Genomic DNA, 18,371 nt, shown 5'->3' on the forward strand with positions numbered 1-18,371 from the left:
GTAACTTGGATTACGTAGGCTTAAGATTAGTTCAACTGTTCGTTGTAAGATGCCCACACCAGTCGCTTTTCTACAATCACAGTACAGGATTATTACGGCCCGAGGGATACACAAATACTTCCGGAAAAATTGTTCCCAATTTGCCAATGTTTTTTCGATGTCTCTGGAGACACTGTTGCAGTATTCTCACGAAATTAATTTTCGCCATACGAACTGCGTAGTTTCATCGCACTTCCAACAGATGTCAGGAGTTGGCTCGTTCGCATCTTTGATTCTAGCGGAAAAAATTACCCTGTAGTGCGAATGTCGAATGACCTATAAACTGCCAACGTGAAATCCAAGTCTCCACTGTCAAGGCTTGTGTGTAAACAAAAGCGATAGATCGAACGTGACATACGACGGGTCGTGTCCTTCGTGTCGATAGATAATCGACGAAAAGTATTACGTGCTCTGACACACAGTCTTCGATACGTTCTCTCCCTTGGAGGTTGCGAATCATTGTTGTTCCAATCGTGAGGGTGAGTTCGGCCATGTTGCCGAGTTCGGCGACCCGAAGGAATTTAACGTGGTAATTTACGCGTTGGTGACTAGTGTTCTGGGATTAGGTGGTCTTCAACGAACGATGCAACACTAAACGATTATGCGCTTTGCCAAAAAGAGGTGAGTCACTTTGTCTCTTTCTTGTAAACTTACATCGTCATTTCGCGCTTGTCGCGTTCTGTCACGGGACGGGGAGGAGAGGAGAGGCCATCTGGTCTGCGACTTCTGAAAGTTTCAAATTCGTGGCAAAAAGTTAATCAGATATGTCTTGTCGATGAAGACTAACACAGTGATATTTTATTACATATTTTGTTACTTTTCTTATTACGTTTATAACGAACGTTCTTTATACGAAGGGCAGGCTACTCAAAAATCTGTCGTTTTGAAACACTGGATATTTATGGAAGTTTGTGTAAGCGTTCAAATATCGACTCTTTCTCTCCTTCTCCGAGAGGCCTTGCTTCTGTTGTATCTATCCTTGTCATTCGAATAATAAACATAGATTAAAGCCGTAGTCGATTATGTCACGTTATTTAAATGGAAGCTACGATTACATCGTTCGATACTAGAGTTTCAATTACAACGTGTCCATGTTAGTACACGTGTGTTCAGAGGACGACGTTGTGTTTCGATTAAATTTCTCGTTCCGTTGGAATGTACTTAACCCCGGTCACGAACCAATCGAACATCAAGCGGCAGAAATCAAACAGTTCGCGCGAGAAACTTGTTTTCTTTATATACAGGTTCTCGTAACGTTCTTATTCGACCTTACGCTGCTCGATGCTCTTCCGCTGGAATGAAGGCTTGCTCGGTCTCCGATTAAGATAAAAAATGTCGATTTCTGACAATAGCGACAACAACGAACGAAATGAACGTTACGCCGAAGTACCGTACGAAAAAGGCAGTAATCGATATTCCTGATTTTTCATTTTGAAAATTTTCGTCCTAGGGGGTTAGTTAACTGTGAGTGCAGAAAATCAGCATTAAGACTTTACCCGTATTTTCTTATGTTCGCAATATTAGTATTATATTGGATTGTCCAGAAAGTTCGTGGCAATTTTTAAGAAAAATTCAAAGGCACATTTGAATTTTGTTATATGTTTATTGAATAATATATAAATACCATTTTGTTCCACGACCGCCTACAAAAAATCGGCACGGATTTTCCGGACAAAGTAATACAATATTCGTTTTACGTATTAGAATCGTTTTCAGATTAATATTCATATCATATATTATAATTCTCGTCTCAGCGATAAATAACAAAGTATTGATTGTCACGACGACAAGCCGACGAATAGGCTACCAGTCGGTGAAGTGTCAAGCGTGAGGGATTCTATTATTCCCCGGTAACAGACGTCTCGAAATTCGTTCAATGAAAAACGCTTAGCGACAATGTTGGAGTCGCGAGCGTCGTAAAACTCCGACAAGGAGAATTCATTGTTCCGGGGAAACGTTCTCGCGGTAGCCGTGTATTTAAATGTTCCGTGCGTATATTTTTTGCATTATCGAGCGCCTAGCCGAGGCAGGTGGTAAAACACGTGGCATGCGTAGAGAACGCGCACCGGTCTCCGTGTTTCTCTTTCCTTGTCTTTTTTTCGTCTTTCGGTCACCCGGTGTACACTGTTCTCTTTTCAGCTTCCGTTCTTTCCCTCGCTCGCGTTCTACCTTCTGTCTTCATATTACACGACACGCCAATGCAAAGGAAGCGCAATGTACCCAAGGTTCTCACCCTAGGTTACAGGATACGAGCGATGCACAAAGAGTAGACACATCGCGTCGCCTTATTTCCTGATACGTGCGCCTCCTTCGAATACGTGAATTAATTAGAAATACCTTTGAAAAAGAATAATCATAAGACTAATCATAAGAACAATCATAGAAATGGACTATCGGTAGACGAAGAATTGTATAGTATCTATAAAAATTGCAAATGTCACGTGATCGATAGTTTGAGATTTGACGATGAGTGTCGCGGCGATAGAATCGGTGCAATAGTCCCGATCCAGCGACGGCAACAGTTTTCGAGGTTAGCCGCTATCTGCGTTGTCCAAGTTTTTTCATCGATATATCGTCTTTCTCGTTCGCGGATCCGGTAACCCAGAAAGGTATAAGGTAACGCGCGAGGCAAACTCTTCACGAAAGGGTCGGCTTTCTCTTTTCGAAAGAAAATATTCGAGAGAAACAATCGGGAGTACTGTGTGTTCCATGCCGGCGCCACGTTACGCGCAAGAAAAGCGTAACAGAATACACATCTTGAACGCATGAGGGTATGCGGACATCGTTCGTTTTTATTTTTAAGGAGGACACATCCTTTTGCGGTTTCACGAGCGGATTCAATTTGATTAGAAACAATTTGTTTCCCGCGTATGATATTTATTATTTATTCCTCTTCGAGAATAAATTCAATACATAATTCATACTTAATACAAAGATTGCTTTCTCGCATTAATATTATGCGAGTATCTGCTTCAGGAGCGCATCGTAAATAGCGAGATAATACCACCCTGATTTGGAATTCGCGTGGTATCTGGTTTGCTTAGTTGTCACCGAGGTGGCGCTTGAGCCGCGGCAAATAAAAACCGTATCAGCGACTCTGTGTTTAACAGGCAGCGCGTATCTGACCTGGAAAGCTCGTGATTAACCGCAGACACGTTAAAAAAAAAACTGGATCCTCCCTTTCGACGTATCATCAGCAAGCTTACCATTTCCCTATGTTTGCCCCGCAGTAAAAGAGCTGTTGTGCAAGACCCGTGAAACCTACCGATAAATTCTTTCCTTAACAAGTTCTTCTCGGAAAGTCAGCCACAAATGGAACTTCATGCTTGTTCAAACGCTTACGTTATTAACACTTGGTCGAGAACCTGGCATACCTTCGCCAGCGACATCTTCTGTATCCAGAGCTGGGTAAAATACGTATTTTAAATAATAAACAGTAAATGAATATTTTATTTCGGATCATGCATGTATTTTTAAAAATAAAATATTTTATTTGCTGAAATTTTATGTCCCATTTAAAATGCTATTTTATTTGAATTCCGAAGAATCTATTATTTAAAATAGTATTTAAAATATTTTCTCTGCGAATATTACCCACCTCTGCCCGTATCTAACTCTTTGCTTCGTTGTATGGTTCCTTAACGGAAACAAATATTACGATAATTTCTAATGCGATTTATAGCGTATTCGTTTAATTGCAAATCGAAAACTAGCGAACGAAATAAATGGAATGACCTCCGTTCATTAACATTTTTTCCCCCTTTACTGTGGTCTAGGTTCGACCCCCTGAAATTAAGAGTCCAGATGGTTCGAGTCCACCCCTGATCCATTACGGGTTTTCAAGCGTTCGAGAATTTACATGACCCTCGCTAATCCCCCCACCTCTCACCCTAGACTCATTTCGCCCATATTGCGTTCCGTGCTTACGACGCGTTTGCATGCGGTCTGGTCACTTCGACACCGTCAAACTTTCGACTTCTACTTTATTCTCGCAGATCTGCGCAATTTCAATGCTCTCTCCACCCCCAATGTTCTTGTACGTTTCTTCGACGCTCTGTACATTTCCACTGGGGAGGGTTCCTAACCGTACTCGTTTCAGAGCAGAACACTCTTTCAGAGTTGTTCCATCTATTGTGTATCTATCGACTTGATAATCAAATTTACATAAAATAATTTTTGAAAAAAAAATATAACCGACTTCGAAAAAATATTAAAATTGCACTAAAAAGTATGAAATATCTTTCTTCTCCTTATTTCTATTTCATTTGTATTAAATGATATTCAATAATATATTATATTTCTATTTTCTTTATATTAAATTATGTTAAATAACCTTTTCAAACCTTTTCAAATAACCTTTGCAAAATTAAACATTTTCAATTCCTGCTTGAGTTAGTTTTCGGTGAAGGCGGCAATGTTGAATGCTGTTAATGTATACATGTACGCTGTCTACGTGAAAGATTAAAACGATTAAAAATACACGATTAAATAATAAATAAATATATACTATTAAATTAAAGATACTACGATTAAAAATACACGGATTAAAACACGGATCCGTTAATTACCCGTGTACCCGGATATTTCGATACACGTGAAGTAGGAATCTCTACTATAAACAAATATACTTGTTAAACATCGTTCGAGTGTTTCGCGCACGCTATTATGATTTAGGGATGCCAGCCTTAGCGTTAGTCTATAAAAGAAATGATATAATCGCGATTCGTCAGGCGTTGGGCGAGGACCCCCGAATTATTCGTCCCGTTGCGAACTCATCTCTCTTCATCCCGGCTTCCACGGCGTGTAACGCTTCTACTTATCAATATTAAGTTGCCTATTGGGAGATAGAATGACGTCAACCCACACGAGACCCGATGTCCCGCATGGCAACTGCCAAGGCGTGTTGAGCTTCAGGACGCAAGGACAAACAGACGCTGCGCATAGCGCACGCGGTGCGTTCAGGAACACATCACACACGCTTCCCTTCCCCGTGCACACAGCCCTCCGTGCTGCGTTTCTTGCTTCACCCTGACTCTCTCTTTCTCCCTTTACCCCCTTTCTTTCTTCGGCCTCCATCCCCCCTACTCCCTTTCGTTTCTTTACACCTTTTGTGAACTCTTCCTCTTTTTTCGAACGCGTTTTCTTTCAATCCCGTTTCCGCTCGTTCGTCCGTACTTTTCTTGCTTCTCTTTCCCTTGTTCGCCAATTTTTTTCAACTTTTGCTCAGCGTTCCCGACGGCGATCTCTTCATTTTTCCTTCATTTTTCCTTCCATACATCAACGCACGAATTCCTCCGTCTAGTCGCGTGACTTTGTACCAGTGTCCTGTATCGTTTAGGATTCTCGCGGTCGATATTTCATTTTCCTCCACCGTTTTCTCCGTAACCTTTTCCATCTTCGCTTAGTCGCGGCACATTTTTCTAGACTTTGTCTTCTATCGATATTTTCATCCTCTTTCCTTTCTCATTTTTCCTGCGCGCGCGCATTCTGTCTCTCTTTCCCTCGACGGTGGCCAGAGTCGAGGGACGCCGTCGACCAGCACGCATCATCGCCGGCTGAAAGAGATGAGAATGGTTCGTCTCGTCTCGTTTCGTTTCTATGAACGTTGGCAGCTGTCTTCTATTTGTCTTCCTCTCACACTGCCGCGCGAATCGTCGCGGGCAGACGGTGTCGCTGCGAATCGGCATTTCTTCGAATGAGTGCGTGGTCGCGACAGGATGCTCTTTAATCCCACTGTGGGACCGATAAAAATGTCTGCCGATTCGCAGATGTGCTTAGGTTGCGTTATCGTGCTGGCCCATTTGTCGCGCTACGCCCGTTAAATGCTATTATTGATTACAGACAGAAATCGTGATAATCGTAATCACTGATCGAGTAATCATAGAGTAGCATTACATAGACTGCTTTCCGCCACAGTTTTTTCTCCGCAACAGCTTTTGATAACGTCGATATTTATGGAGTTACGCGAGTGGACTCCAGTTATCGCCGGCCACCCCCCCATAACCCATTCGTGAATGTATATCTTCCATGCTCGCAGCTTCGAAACAACCAGCAACGACCTATTACCGTGGGCACGTGGTTTCTTAATACGATAATTAACAGCGACAGCGAAACGAGACTTAATCATTCGATCATTAGCACGCTTGAAACAGCACACGCTAATACGTGGACTAAAGATCGATTCAGAGTATACGACACGTACCGGCACCGACACCACAAAACATTCAAACACGCGTTTTAACACGTTGACTGCCAGATAAATATTCTTGATAATTTCTGCTAGGATTAAATATTATTTAAACTATTGGAGACTACATAATCAAATTATCATTATCACATTATCGTGGTATTTATTTTTGTAACTTCATCAAAATTCATGAATTTCATTCAAATTCATTTCCTTTCATGCTTGACTTTCAAAATTAATTGTTTTACTTCTTCGGTGAAAAGCACTGTCACCCCTATATGGGTGACGTGGCGATCAACGTGTTAATTGAACTATTCACACTTAACAGACACCGACCTGAACGTTCCGTCAACGGGAATAGTGTGAATAGTTCCATTGAAACGCGTGTTTGAATGTTTTGTCGTGTCGGTACCGGTACGTGTATTCAACACGTAGAATAAACCTTTATATAATTATTTAGAATTTATTTCTACCGTGTCCGTCGATCAGAGTTCGAGAACTTCCGAAAAAAATACGATACAGGAAGAGCGCAATGGACTCCGATTTTTTACCATTTACCGATCCCCAGGCACGAATCCAAAATGGACATCGAGTACCGCAATTCGATCGGTAACTCGCTGTCTTCGAAGCGCAACGCGTTAATACCAGCGAAATTACGGGGTTCCTTGTACGAATACCAACAACGCCACGGTCCATGGGTTCTCAATCGCTTTGTACCAATCGAGACGGTAAGCAAAGACGAACAAAGTGTTTATTTAGATATAAATGTTGAATAGCGAATAAACTATGCATCGTTTGTTTATTCGAATTAAAGAAAGTATCGTTATTTTGGACAGACTTGTGCTATAAAATTACGCTTCGCGTTGAACGAATAACGTACCGAGTAACTGTTTTATCGACCAAACGTTGAGAATAAATCGCGATACCGTGTTTTTTTTTTATATGGATTTATTTTACGTCGCATCTACCGCATGGTAATTAGCGACGAATTCGATTGGGTTTCTGGTGGTGCTATATACTACTGTAGCGTTTGGTGTCCTTGAGGTAGTTGATGGACGCAGGCAATGGCAGTGGCAATGATGGTATTTTGCATATGTTCCTGGGATGTTAGAGCTGTTTCTGGATCGAGATTTATACTTCCTTCTTTGTTGATCAAATTTGCTGCATTCGTATAGTACGTGGTCAGTTGTAATTTCCTTATTGCAGGAGTCGCAGTGGGGAGGGTCCGTTTTCTTGAATATGTATTCATGTGTGATTTTTGAATGTCCAGTTCTCAATCTAGTCATTACCGTGTTTTTACCGAACTTTTACCGATCCGAGAACGCGCTGTCCCGAAACGAATGAGAACCCGGAAGGCGGACCACCGCTCACATCAAAGGGAAAAACCTGTCTGCATCGTGAAACGACCTGCATCCATTCTCGGACGTATCGCTGCGCCTTCTACGGACGTATACGGCATCTCTTTCATTCCGGGTCTACCGTAGGAGGAATTTCATGCCGAATAGACGGCTAATTTGTCTTATTCCTGCTTCTAGCGCGCGATGCTACGCGACGACAGCTTATCGTACAATTTCAACGACGTTCCACGGCAGACCAATATCGAAGGAACGTGTATCTATTCTAGCACAAGGTTAACATGTTTTCTGGAATTTTGAGATACGAGTACGGAATGAGTTCCACTGAAACAATAAAACGAACGCTAACGCCGCGTCACGCGAGCGCTGATTTTCTGTATAGGGGAGGAATCGTCTTTTCTTGCATCTCGCCGCTCATTGTGATCGGGAGTCAAAGGATATTGCGCCATCTGGCGCGAGTCGAGTAACATACGAGCAAAGAGCCGTGTAATCTGTTCGACAATATCGTCGATTCACAGGGAGAGAAAACAAGAAGAAAAAAAAAAAAGAAAACAATAAATTCAGCATAATTTTTCGCGCTTCCCTAAGCGCTACGCGTATGAATGGGTAATTCCCTTTTCTTTTTCTTTTTCTTCTTTTTTCTTTTAGCTTAATTTTTTTCTTCATTCGGGTCCATGCCTCGGGATCAGCCCAAAGAATTTCGTGACCTGTTCCACGAGCATTGCATTCATTTCCATATTCTATGTATTTAGTGTTTACGTCTACGTCGTATCCGGTCGTTTGAATAGCTGACAAAAGCGACCGAGCTAGCAAATGAACTAGACGTTCGTATCACTTGCCTTTAGCTATCTTTTTCTATCCACTCGCACGTCTATGTCCGTAGGGCTCGGTCGTGTCATGAGAACGCACCGTTTAGCGAACCAATTACGTTCAGCGAAATGAATAAGTAGTTCCTGGCTTCGATTAATTGACAGAAAAAGGATATCGACACCATCGATGGAACGAAGGGCGGAGAGCTATCGGGATCGTCTTTATTGGATTTAAATCCAGCGTGGAAGAGGATCGATGTCGACTTCACGTGGTCCTCTTTTGTTGGCTTTTCGCGTTTCAAGAGCCGATCGGTTCTCGGAACACAACGGCGAAACCGCGAGGCCTTGCGGAGACTTTTACCACATGGACCCTTTCCTCTCGCCTCTTCGTCTACCTCGTATCTTCTCTTCTCTTCCGTGTCCCCAGCCTCCTTCGTTGTTCCTCTTCGTCCTTCTCCGCTCTTCGTTTATTTTTCTCGCTGTGCCTCGGTCCGAGACGCAACGACCGCGCTTAAAGGTTAATTCACATCGGATCGATGCCGCGCGCGATATGGTTCGAAGAATTCGCATAATCGTCGTGGATTCCGCGATTTCTTTGACACAAGAGCTACCTCGAACATGACCAGTTCGCGTTCGTCCTCCTATACTCACTCGTTAGGGATAATTATAGATCGTGGCGTTCCATGTTCCGTGCACCACCGATGACCCATGCTGAACTACTTTACGACATACAGGGTGTCCCAAAAGTCGGGGAGAAGCCGGAAATGGGGGGTAGCTGAGACGATTCTGAACAACAATTTCCTTTGCAAAAATGTCGGATGGGGCTTCGTTAAGGAGATATTAAGCAAAAACCCCGACCAATCAGAGCGCGCGTAGACCGTTGGAGCGGCCGCGGTAGCGAAGGCTACGCGCTAGGCGGCAGCGTCAATGTCCTTCGATGCACGTCGAGTCGCTTGTTCGCGTACAAGCGCGCCCGCCAGCGCGTAGCCTTCGCTACCGCGGCAGCTCCAACGGTATCCGCGCGCTCTGATTGGTCAGTGTTTTCCGTTAATATCTCCTCAACGAAGCCTCGGACAACATTTTCGCTAAGGAAAAAGTTGTTTCAAATCACCTCCCGAACCACCCCTTTCAAGGACCTCCAACATTTTTGGGACACCCTGTATACAGTGGGTATATGTACACCGATCAATTTCCAAAAAACCTGTGTAAAATTGTTACTTATTAACTTATTTTTTACACACAATGACATTCCACATATTCTCGGAAATCTCTAGAATAGACAGAGTACAAAAAGAAAATAGCTATTTATGTAAGTTACGAAATTAACAAGAAAAAAACAATTAATCGATAGAAACGTTGAAGCAATAAATATTCGCACGACTGTTTAAATGTACTTTACTGGAAATATGATGTTTTGTAGTTCGTACGGAGCAATAAACTAATGTGTTTACGTTACAAACTCTACTGTAAACGGTTCGTCCTAAATAGACTGCGGATATTTACGCATTTATAGGAAATTTGAACGTGCAAGAAATTACAGAGTGCAAACAATATGCAAGATTATAAAAAAGATTGAAAGTAACGTTCGTGTTATAATATTTGCAGAATAAAATAAATTCCTATTTAGGTTGAATTTTTCTAGGCACGTTCGCGAAGATTTTATTTTGCATAAAGTTTTTTGGGAAATTGATCGGTGTACGAATACATTCTACACCCACTGTATCTAGGAAGTGACTGTATCGACGCACTATAAATAATTATGACCGTGTTTAGGTTAGCAATCTTCATACTTCATACGAAGCGTGTATTAGAAAGAAAATTTTATTCGAAATAACGAATGAAATGTTCCTCGTCTCTGTTTGTCTGTGCTCGCCATACATTTTCATTTCCTATCGGTTTTCTATGCTACATCGTTCCTGTGCAGCTTTGTCCAATGCCACGTGTTACGCTTTTCCACTTCCTCCGTGATACGATGGCGTCTCCAGTTTTACGATCGTCGGAGGATAGACAGGCTGTTTCTTCCCCGACACCTGCATCTGTATCGTGAGAATAGTTCATTTCATGCGAGGTAACCTTGTTTTCGAATTACCGAATTCTTTGTTGTCAAACAGAAACTGTTTGCCTACACCCAGAGGAGGCGCCTCGAGACGATCGTTTTCGAAGGCAGGCTCGACCCGCCTCGCCGTCGATTTCGATATGACCGTTGTATCGACAAATCCAGATATTGTTTGAAGTAGCTGTTCAACACATGTGTCGCACATTGTGGCATTGCGTAAACGACGCCTTTTGTATTTCGTTACCAATGGAACAGTGGAACAAACTTGGTTGAAAAATCAACATCGACTGTGAAATGGGATAGTGGTTCTCAACCTTCGCAAGCCGATGACAGCTTCACCGATCGTAAGCCTATCGATACTGGTGCGAAATACAGAATGCAAAAACGTATAAAATATTAACGATGAAGTATTAGGGGGACCAGAAAGTAATGTCGTTTCTTTTGCATTAAATTCAAACAAATAAATTCATAATATGTTTTTATTTTTAATCGATTGTGTAATTGTCCTCGTTATCGATAACCTTCTGTCGCATCTAGCGTGCAAATTTTCAATACCTGATCGATCAAAATTGATTGGTGCACGGTGGGTTGGTAAATAATAAACAAGTATTTGCATTCGCAGAAACGACATTACTTTCTGGTCCCCCTAATACATGTTACACTGTTTAGAACGTAAGATATATTTTCATTTAAATCTCAATTCTTGTCCGAACCTGTAAAAATATGAATTCGCACAAAATCCGCGGTCTACTAATAAGAACCGATGGGATCAGCCATCGTAGCCCCGCAGCGAGAATCGTGTCGGATCGTTCGTAGCCGCCCATCGATCCTGACCTCACGTATCTTCCAAGAGTAGGTGGGTCGAATTGTAAATATTCCCCGAGCCAGGTGATCGTTGCATTTTTTTTATCATCTCAAGGCCACCCTTTAAGGTTGGACAAGCCTTTATTGGCGTGTACCTCAACGTTGAAGAGAGCCTACAGTCCTGATAGCGCTTCGATAAACATTCTTCGAGGTCGAAATTGAAGATACTCGATGATAGATATAAATTATTAGGTTGTTCTAAAAGTTTCTTTCGTGAGTTGCATTCGATTATTTTCTGTGCCGGTGTTTATATAAATAGACAATCTAATTTCTTAGACATTGATGCCGTAACAGTAACGGAGCGAAACGAATTGTACAAAATTTTGTAACGTAACATAAAACATAAAATATTGTGTACGTATTAATTATTAATAAAACGAAAGAAACTTTTCGGACAACCTAATATATGCGCGTTAAAATAAGTTTACTCGATTCACGTAAACTTGGTTAAAATTCATGTATCTTATTATTATAAAATTTGATATATTAACTACTTCGATCCATAAGAGAAATCGAGTAGATCTAAACTTGATCGTAAGTAAATCTACGCTTAGGCGAGTCGCGATCCCTGTTCAACGAGTTGGAAAAATTTGTCACCGGACCGCCCAATCTTTTGTTACATAGTACCCAGGACACCCATGAAGATTCGATATCTATGAACACGAATGTATGCATACCTTTACAAGATATAAACAAGATATAAACTTGGTTAATATTAAAATGAATTTCGCGATTAGGATTTCCTTAAGAAACTAGGCATTTCCTTCAACTCTGATCCTGCCAGATGAAAAAAACTTCCTGTTACGTAAAGACAGCTGCAGCGCGCACACCAAAAAGTAGAGGATCGTTTCCGAAGAATGTGGAGGTCGCATTAAAAGAAAACAGTCTTTTACATTTAGCTTACGTAACCAATTTAACGGAGGATGGCCCTCGCTTACGCAGTACGTGTAATTGGACATTATCTTTAATAATTATATTTAAAATATTTTCTCTACAAATATTACTCTGGTTACAATCATTATAAAATCAAAAGGAAATCCTACGAAGGATGTATCGTATACTTATAAGTTAATGTAAATTTCTTTTTTTTTTTTTTAATCTAGTTTTAAAAATTTAACAGTTGTGCGAATACTTATTGCTTCAATATTTCTATCGATTAATTGTCTTTTTTATTTGTTAATTTCGTAACTTACATAAATAGCTATTTTTTTTGTGTACCCTATCTATTCTAGAAATTTCCGAGAATATGGTAGAATGTCATTGTTTGTAGAAGATAAGCTAATAAATTACATTTTATATAGTTTTTTTGGAAATTGATCGGCGTACGAATACTTTCTACACCCACTGTAGATGTCTCAGGCTGTTTGGAGAATACAGATAGGGAAAATAGATTAAAAGTCACCTTGCTCTCGAACGATACACGCCGAATACCGCGTGCTGGTCCTGTCAAGGGGCGGGGGGGTCGCGATTGCCTTGGCAAATGAGCGAGGTATGGGCCAGTGTTTTGAAAACAAAGGACAGATGCGATGCCTGTGAGAACGTAGTTTAATACCGGCGAATACTGAATACTTCTCGCTCGGTGCACGCCTCAGGGTGCGTCCATATAGTTGTTCGCGGAATACTTTCCCACCGTGGAGTTTTTAGCTGGAGCCTTGCTCCGGCGGTATAGGCTGTTTCTCAATATGTGGGAAACACTGCAGGGATGGATGCAGCCTCCGAAGATAACAAACAATGTTTGCGACTCGCTGTACATCTAACCTTTTCGCCTCTTCAGCGCTACGTAGCAGTCCACGCTATGTGCCTGATACCGTTTAAGGCGGTATCCTGAATTAGGTCTAAAAAAAGCGGTTTTCATGAATTTTTTTAGAATGCAAAACAATAATTAATTCTATCGAACTTTTTATCTTATTTTCATACATATTTGAGTAGTCTGTAGAAATTGTTTCAACAAGAAATATTCAAATTGAGTCGACTGTGACGCGCATTTGTAGAGCACCTCGCAATTAAACCCTTTTTTTTTAATCAAGTTAAACTAAACTTGAACTTGACTTTTTGACCTGAACCCCAAACTTTTTTATCGAGTTAAAACGATTTCCTTCGTCCAAAGAACTCGTTCTTTTTTTCAAACTGGCAGTAATTTCACATTTCACCATTTTTGCGGGATTTTCCTAGTTCACGTAGAAGAAAAATGTATGAAAATGAAAATTTCTTTCGATTTTCTTTGTGTCAAATGAAAATTACGACCTGCATCGTTCCCGCCGATAGGAGGTTTTAATCGCGAGGTATCCTACAAATGTGCGTCACAGTCGTACTCAATTTGAATATTTCTTGTTGAAACAATTTCTACGGACTACTCAAATATCTATGAAAATAGTATAAAAAGTTCGATAGAACGAATGATTTTTTCCATCCTAACGAAATTCACGAAAAACCGCTATTTTGTAGACTTCTCAATTTTAATGAACCTTCGTGTCTTCTTCATTTCTTCCGCTAGCATTAATTCAGAAACAAGGAAGGGCGAACGAAAGGAGCTTTCGTCACAACATCGCCGTTTGACTGCTTTTTTCGTGGAGCTGAATGACTATGGGCGCCTTCGCGTACCCGACCAACACACTCTCGTCCACACGCATACCAAGCACGCAGGGACAAGCCCGAGTTTCATCGCGCCCTCCATAGCCGTCTCTTCGTCCCGTGGCTTCCCTGTTCGTCCCTTCCCCGCTCTCCGACCGTACCTTTCCCCTCCCTTCCGCACGTTGCCAACAGCCCAACACGAGAGAGCAAGGGATCGTGTCCGCGCAGGCTGGCAAGCCAGCCGGTACCCTCAGTTCAAATCTAAACGCCGACCTGTCCAGACCCGCTCCGCGCGACTCTGCTCGATTTTGGGCGCGCGTCGCGACACCACCAACGCACCACGTTATGGACAGCACCGGTGGTAACTCGAGAATCGATCGAGATAAACGCTGATAGGATCGGCGACCCTCGTCTCGATATCGGAACCGTTCCCGAATATTTCCTCTCGACTCGTTTTCGGCGACAACGCGCTTGCTTCCCTTTTCCTCGTTGGAGCGAATGCACTGTCGCGACGCGTGCGCCCAAAACTTCCCTCCCGCCTTCACCGTACTCGTGAATCGATCGATATCGTCTCCACTAATTATCCCATCGATATCGGTCCAGATAAGGATTCGATCCTCTTAATCGAGACGCACGCCGTGAAAATTTCACGACCTTCGGTGTACGCGTACAAGCTGGACGCCCATAGGCGTTCGCAGCACGCGGCGATCGACCGAGTAGCTATAGGCTCCGATAGCTGCGAAAGGGTTAGCTGACGACTGTGTGTGATACGTGGTGGGAACAACGATCACGAGAGTGCACTGTTACGAAGAAAGGAGAGGGAGGGACGCAAACGAAGCTCTTATGTTTTTGCGCTCAGCGTGGGGAACACATCCGGAGCTTTACATTGTTAATCGGTGATGCGCCGTGAACGATAGAAGAACAGATTTTCTATCGAACGTGGAGACGTGAATATGTTCGCGTAGGGATTAAAGTTCCGCGAACGGTGCTCGTGTTTGTATACGTTTATCGAGGCTCCGCTGAAAGTATCGACAATGTTTCGCGGTGTCACCACTTAAAGTACCCCAAGTACCGAGAAGTGTTGCGTGTCTCGAGGCTCTCCAGTTTTGGATTTTCGAGACCGGATCCGTCCAAGCATTCGGGAGCCCCTGACCGCGAGTTTTCCTGGAAGGCTACCCGTGAGAATGGATGTAGTGTCGAGTGGAATGCTCGTGCCAGCGAAGCTCGTGGATATTACCTACCACTCATCTTTCTACTCTCCACCACCCACCGAGGCGTAAGTAAACACACTCTTCTTTATCGGCCGTTCTCTTTTTTCCACTGACATTTCAACCGCGCTGAAATTCCAAGCAACGATACAATTTTTCGTACTGCTTCGCGCAGAGAGGTTTCAAAATCTAAGGAGGCTGTAGTGCAAATTGAAATAACACCAAGAAAATTATAAAAATTTGTACACCGGTTAGATTTTATCACAAAAACAACCACACAAATTTTAGGGAGGGTACCTAAAAGTTAAGAAATAAATGTTTCAATCTTTCACTTTTTAACGTGGGCTCTTACGGGGTCTGATCTGACAATGCTATAAGATATACTAATCTCGTGAAAACGAAGAATTACTTCTTACTCGATATGACGTCGTTCTCTATTTGGACATCAGACCTTTTTCGGCATGGATACGCCTACTAAAAATCGGCATGGAATTTCCAGACAACCCAATAATTTGAGAAGGGTGGCTCTTTCTCTAAAAATCTTTTACGAAAGATTATCGTTGCTCTTCGTTCAGAGTATGGCGATACATGTTCTAAAACATTTGCCTCGAATAACGGAAGTCCCCGTTTCGGTACCGATATCAAAGGATGCTGCCTTATCTCGGGATAGATTATGATGACTGACTAGCAAACGCATAAGTTTCCATCTCGTCGTATTCGTGCACGAATCTGTTCGTAATTCATTTCAATTAACACGTTCTTAATAACAACGATATCAGCGATTCCTGTTTTAACGAAAAGTGCCTAGGTAACTTTCGTTCGTTGTTCGAGGTTTTTGTCCAGAAAAAGAAATGCCGTGGCCATCTCTGATGATTACGAATGCGTTACGAGAGCCGGAAAATAATTATTCAAAAAGTCAGCCAGTAGGTAGCGGTTCGGGTATGGTCGCGGGGAGGGAGACAAACACGCAGGCAGGCAGAAAAGAAAAGCAGCAAGCACAGAGAGGCACCTTCGAAGGAACCTCCGACTATCCCTCGTGTTGTTGCCTAGCAGATATCCCCGCTTATGTTCGTTTATCGCCCGAAGCCAGGGGGACAGACTGGGCCTATACATACATATATGTATTACACACATATATATACATACACATATATACATATATACATATATATATATATGTATATATATATATATACACACATGTATATATATATATACACACATGTATATATATATATACACACATGTATACATATATATATATTCTATGGACCTCGTCTCTCGCAGGTCTATAGCCGGGACGACTCGTTCTCGACTAAGGAGATTTAAACCCGGTTTCGGATCGAACCCGTTGAGAATTCTCTTGTCGTTTATTTCGTTTCCCAACCGGACGAGTTCGCTGTGTCCTTTAACTGGCCGGTATGTTAACTATTCTCTGTATTAGCTTCAACCCTTTCTACCCAAATGACGTCCGCTAACTTTAACCTCAATTTAACCCAAAGCGCTGTATCAACGAAGTATCGAATTCTATTAATTGTATCCGTTTAACTATATCGCTACTCGCCATTCGAATGATCGACTCGCGATATCGGCATCTGTTTATATGGACTCCATTTAAATATTATAAAAAACATGTCCTCTCGTTAAGAGGACAGTGGCACCATCCGTCTGGTTTCGGTTTATTTATTGTAACGTGTAAAATTAAAGTTGTCACGGAACCTGATTCCTGACTTTTTATGCACGAACCGAGACCCGGCGGGGATAAAATAGAAAAAGTAGATCTGGTGAATCAAGATTCCGAACCTGTTGAACGTGCGAGATAATTTTGAGTAAAAAAAAAAAGAAAAAAAAATGAAAGAAAAAAATCAAGGTCGTAGACGGAGGCAACAAAGCCGCCTGAATTTTTAACAGTTCGCACCTAGGCGAGATCCCGGTAAGGCAAGGTTCGTTAAAAGCGTGAAACGCGGAAACCATTAATCGTTTCTCCATAAAGATCTCTGCGCGTTCCCTCTCGATTGGGAACATTTTATTTCGATGATAGGCGACAAATGGAAACGGTTTTACGAATATCAAACGTCTTCTATTCGGCCATGAATTTTGCCCATTTTCTCAATCTTCAAACGGGTGCGATTGACTCTTATTCTGTTTATTAAAACTACCGTTTTCCTTGATAAACGTTCTTTATGAAACCAAGGTTTACTACCGTCTTTATAAAAGTTTTCATAGTATCGTCTTCCTTTCATTTCTGATTCTCTCATTAATTGAGTATCATTTATTTTATGAAATTTTTCTTTTGCGACTGACAAATGTTGCGAGCACAAATCATGGAACGGTATCCCGTATCAATTGTGCGTCCTGCAGCCGAAATCGCTGGCGAACGCCAGACGATCGTACTCTCGACTCGTCTAATGTATCGATCATTCCCTAGGAAAACCATTCTTTGATCCGCGAAACGCTTTTTATGCGCTTTTTGACGCAGGATGCCACTCGGCACAGACAGAATAGGACAGGAAACGCGTGATTGGGTTTCTTAGCGACGCTTCGGATTTATCGGTTGCCAAGGGGAAACCCATTGTCCGTAGGGAGATTTTGCGAAAGATTCGCGAATACCATTAGATATTTTAGAATGAAACTTGCATAACGTGTTGCGTGTCCGGTGACGACTCACGGCGTTTATTCAAGGATCTATGCAACGATAGAGGACGCGTTGGTTATAACGAAAAGAATTTATTTCTTAAACTTGGCGACCGATTCGAATCTCGGATATCCAAACACTATTTGGGTACATAATGAGATTCTCTCGTACATTTCACACCTATTACTGTTCTAATAGGGTCACCGATCTTCGCCGTGACGCTCTTTCTCCTCCAGTAAGATACAGTGGATGTAGAAAGTATTCGTACATCGATCAATTTCCACAAAATCTATGTGAAATTGTAACTTTCTACACCCACTGTATGTTTCGTATCAACGATCCATGGGGCGACCATCGTTAACCGAAACAATTCGAAACCTCTTCATAGAAAAATACACAGATACACGATCGTTTTCTCTGCGTGCGGTCATTTCTAAAAAAGAAATCTCCCAGCGTGCAACTGCGTGGCTCGGTGCAAGCAGAAGCGCACACGATTGATAGTAAAGTTAGAAGGCTCCCGCGGTGTCATACAGCGATTCTAATTTTAGAGTAAACCGGCCGCGTCACCTGCACTTTTCGCAGGATCGTATACTATTGCTGTATATATTAACCATAATTATGTAGCATTATACATAATTAAATATTAG

At 42.0% G+C, this 18,371-nt stretch overlaps 1 protein-coding gene across 2 annotated transcripts in view; it reads left to right on the forward strand.

Moving 5' to 3' along the window:
* Positions 1-320: 320 nt before the first annotated feature.
* LOC128872757 (myb protein-like) overlaps positions 321-18,371 on the forward strand; it is a 42,049-nt gene continuing 23,998 nt past the window's right edge. Inside the window, exon 1 of one of the 2 annotated variants that reach the window (XM_054115764.1) lies at positions 321-660. In XM_054115764.1, the coding sequence (XP_053971739.1) occupies positions 641-660 (20 nt within the window). In that variant the 5' untranslated portion in view covers positions 321-640. Of the gene's footprint in view, positions 661-14,160; positions 15,158-18,371 lie in introns of those variants that run through there. The other variant, XM_054115763.1, reaches the window with a different exon arrangement.

The sequence above is a fragment of the Hylaeus volcanicus genome, chromosome 2, assembly GCF_026283585.1.
Source record: "Hylaeus volcanicus isolate JK05 chromosome 2, UHH_iyHylVolc1.0_haploid, whole genome shotgun sequence".
NCBI lineage: Eukaryota > Metazoa > Arthropoda > Insecta > Hymenoptera > Colletidae > Hylaeus > Hylaeus volcanicus.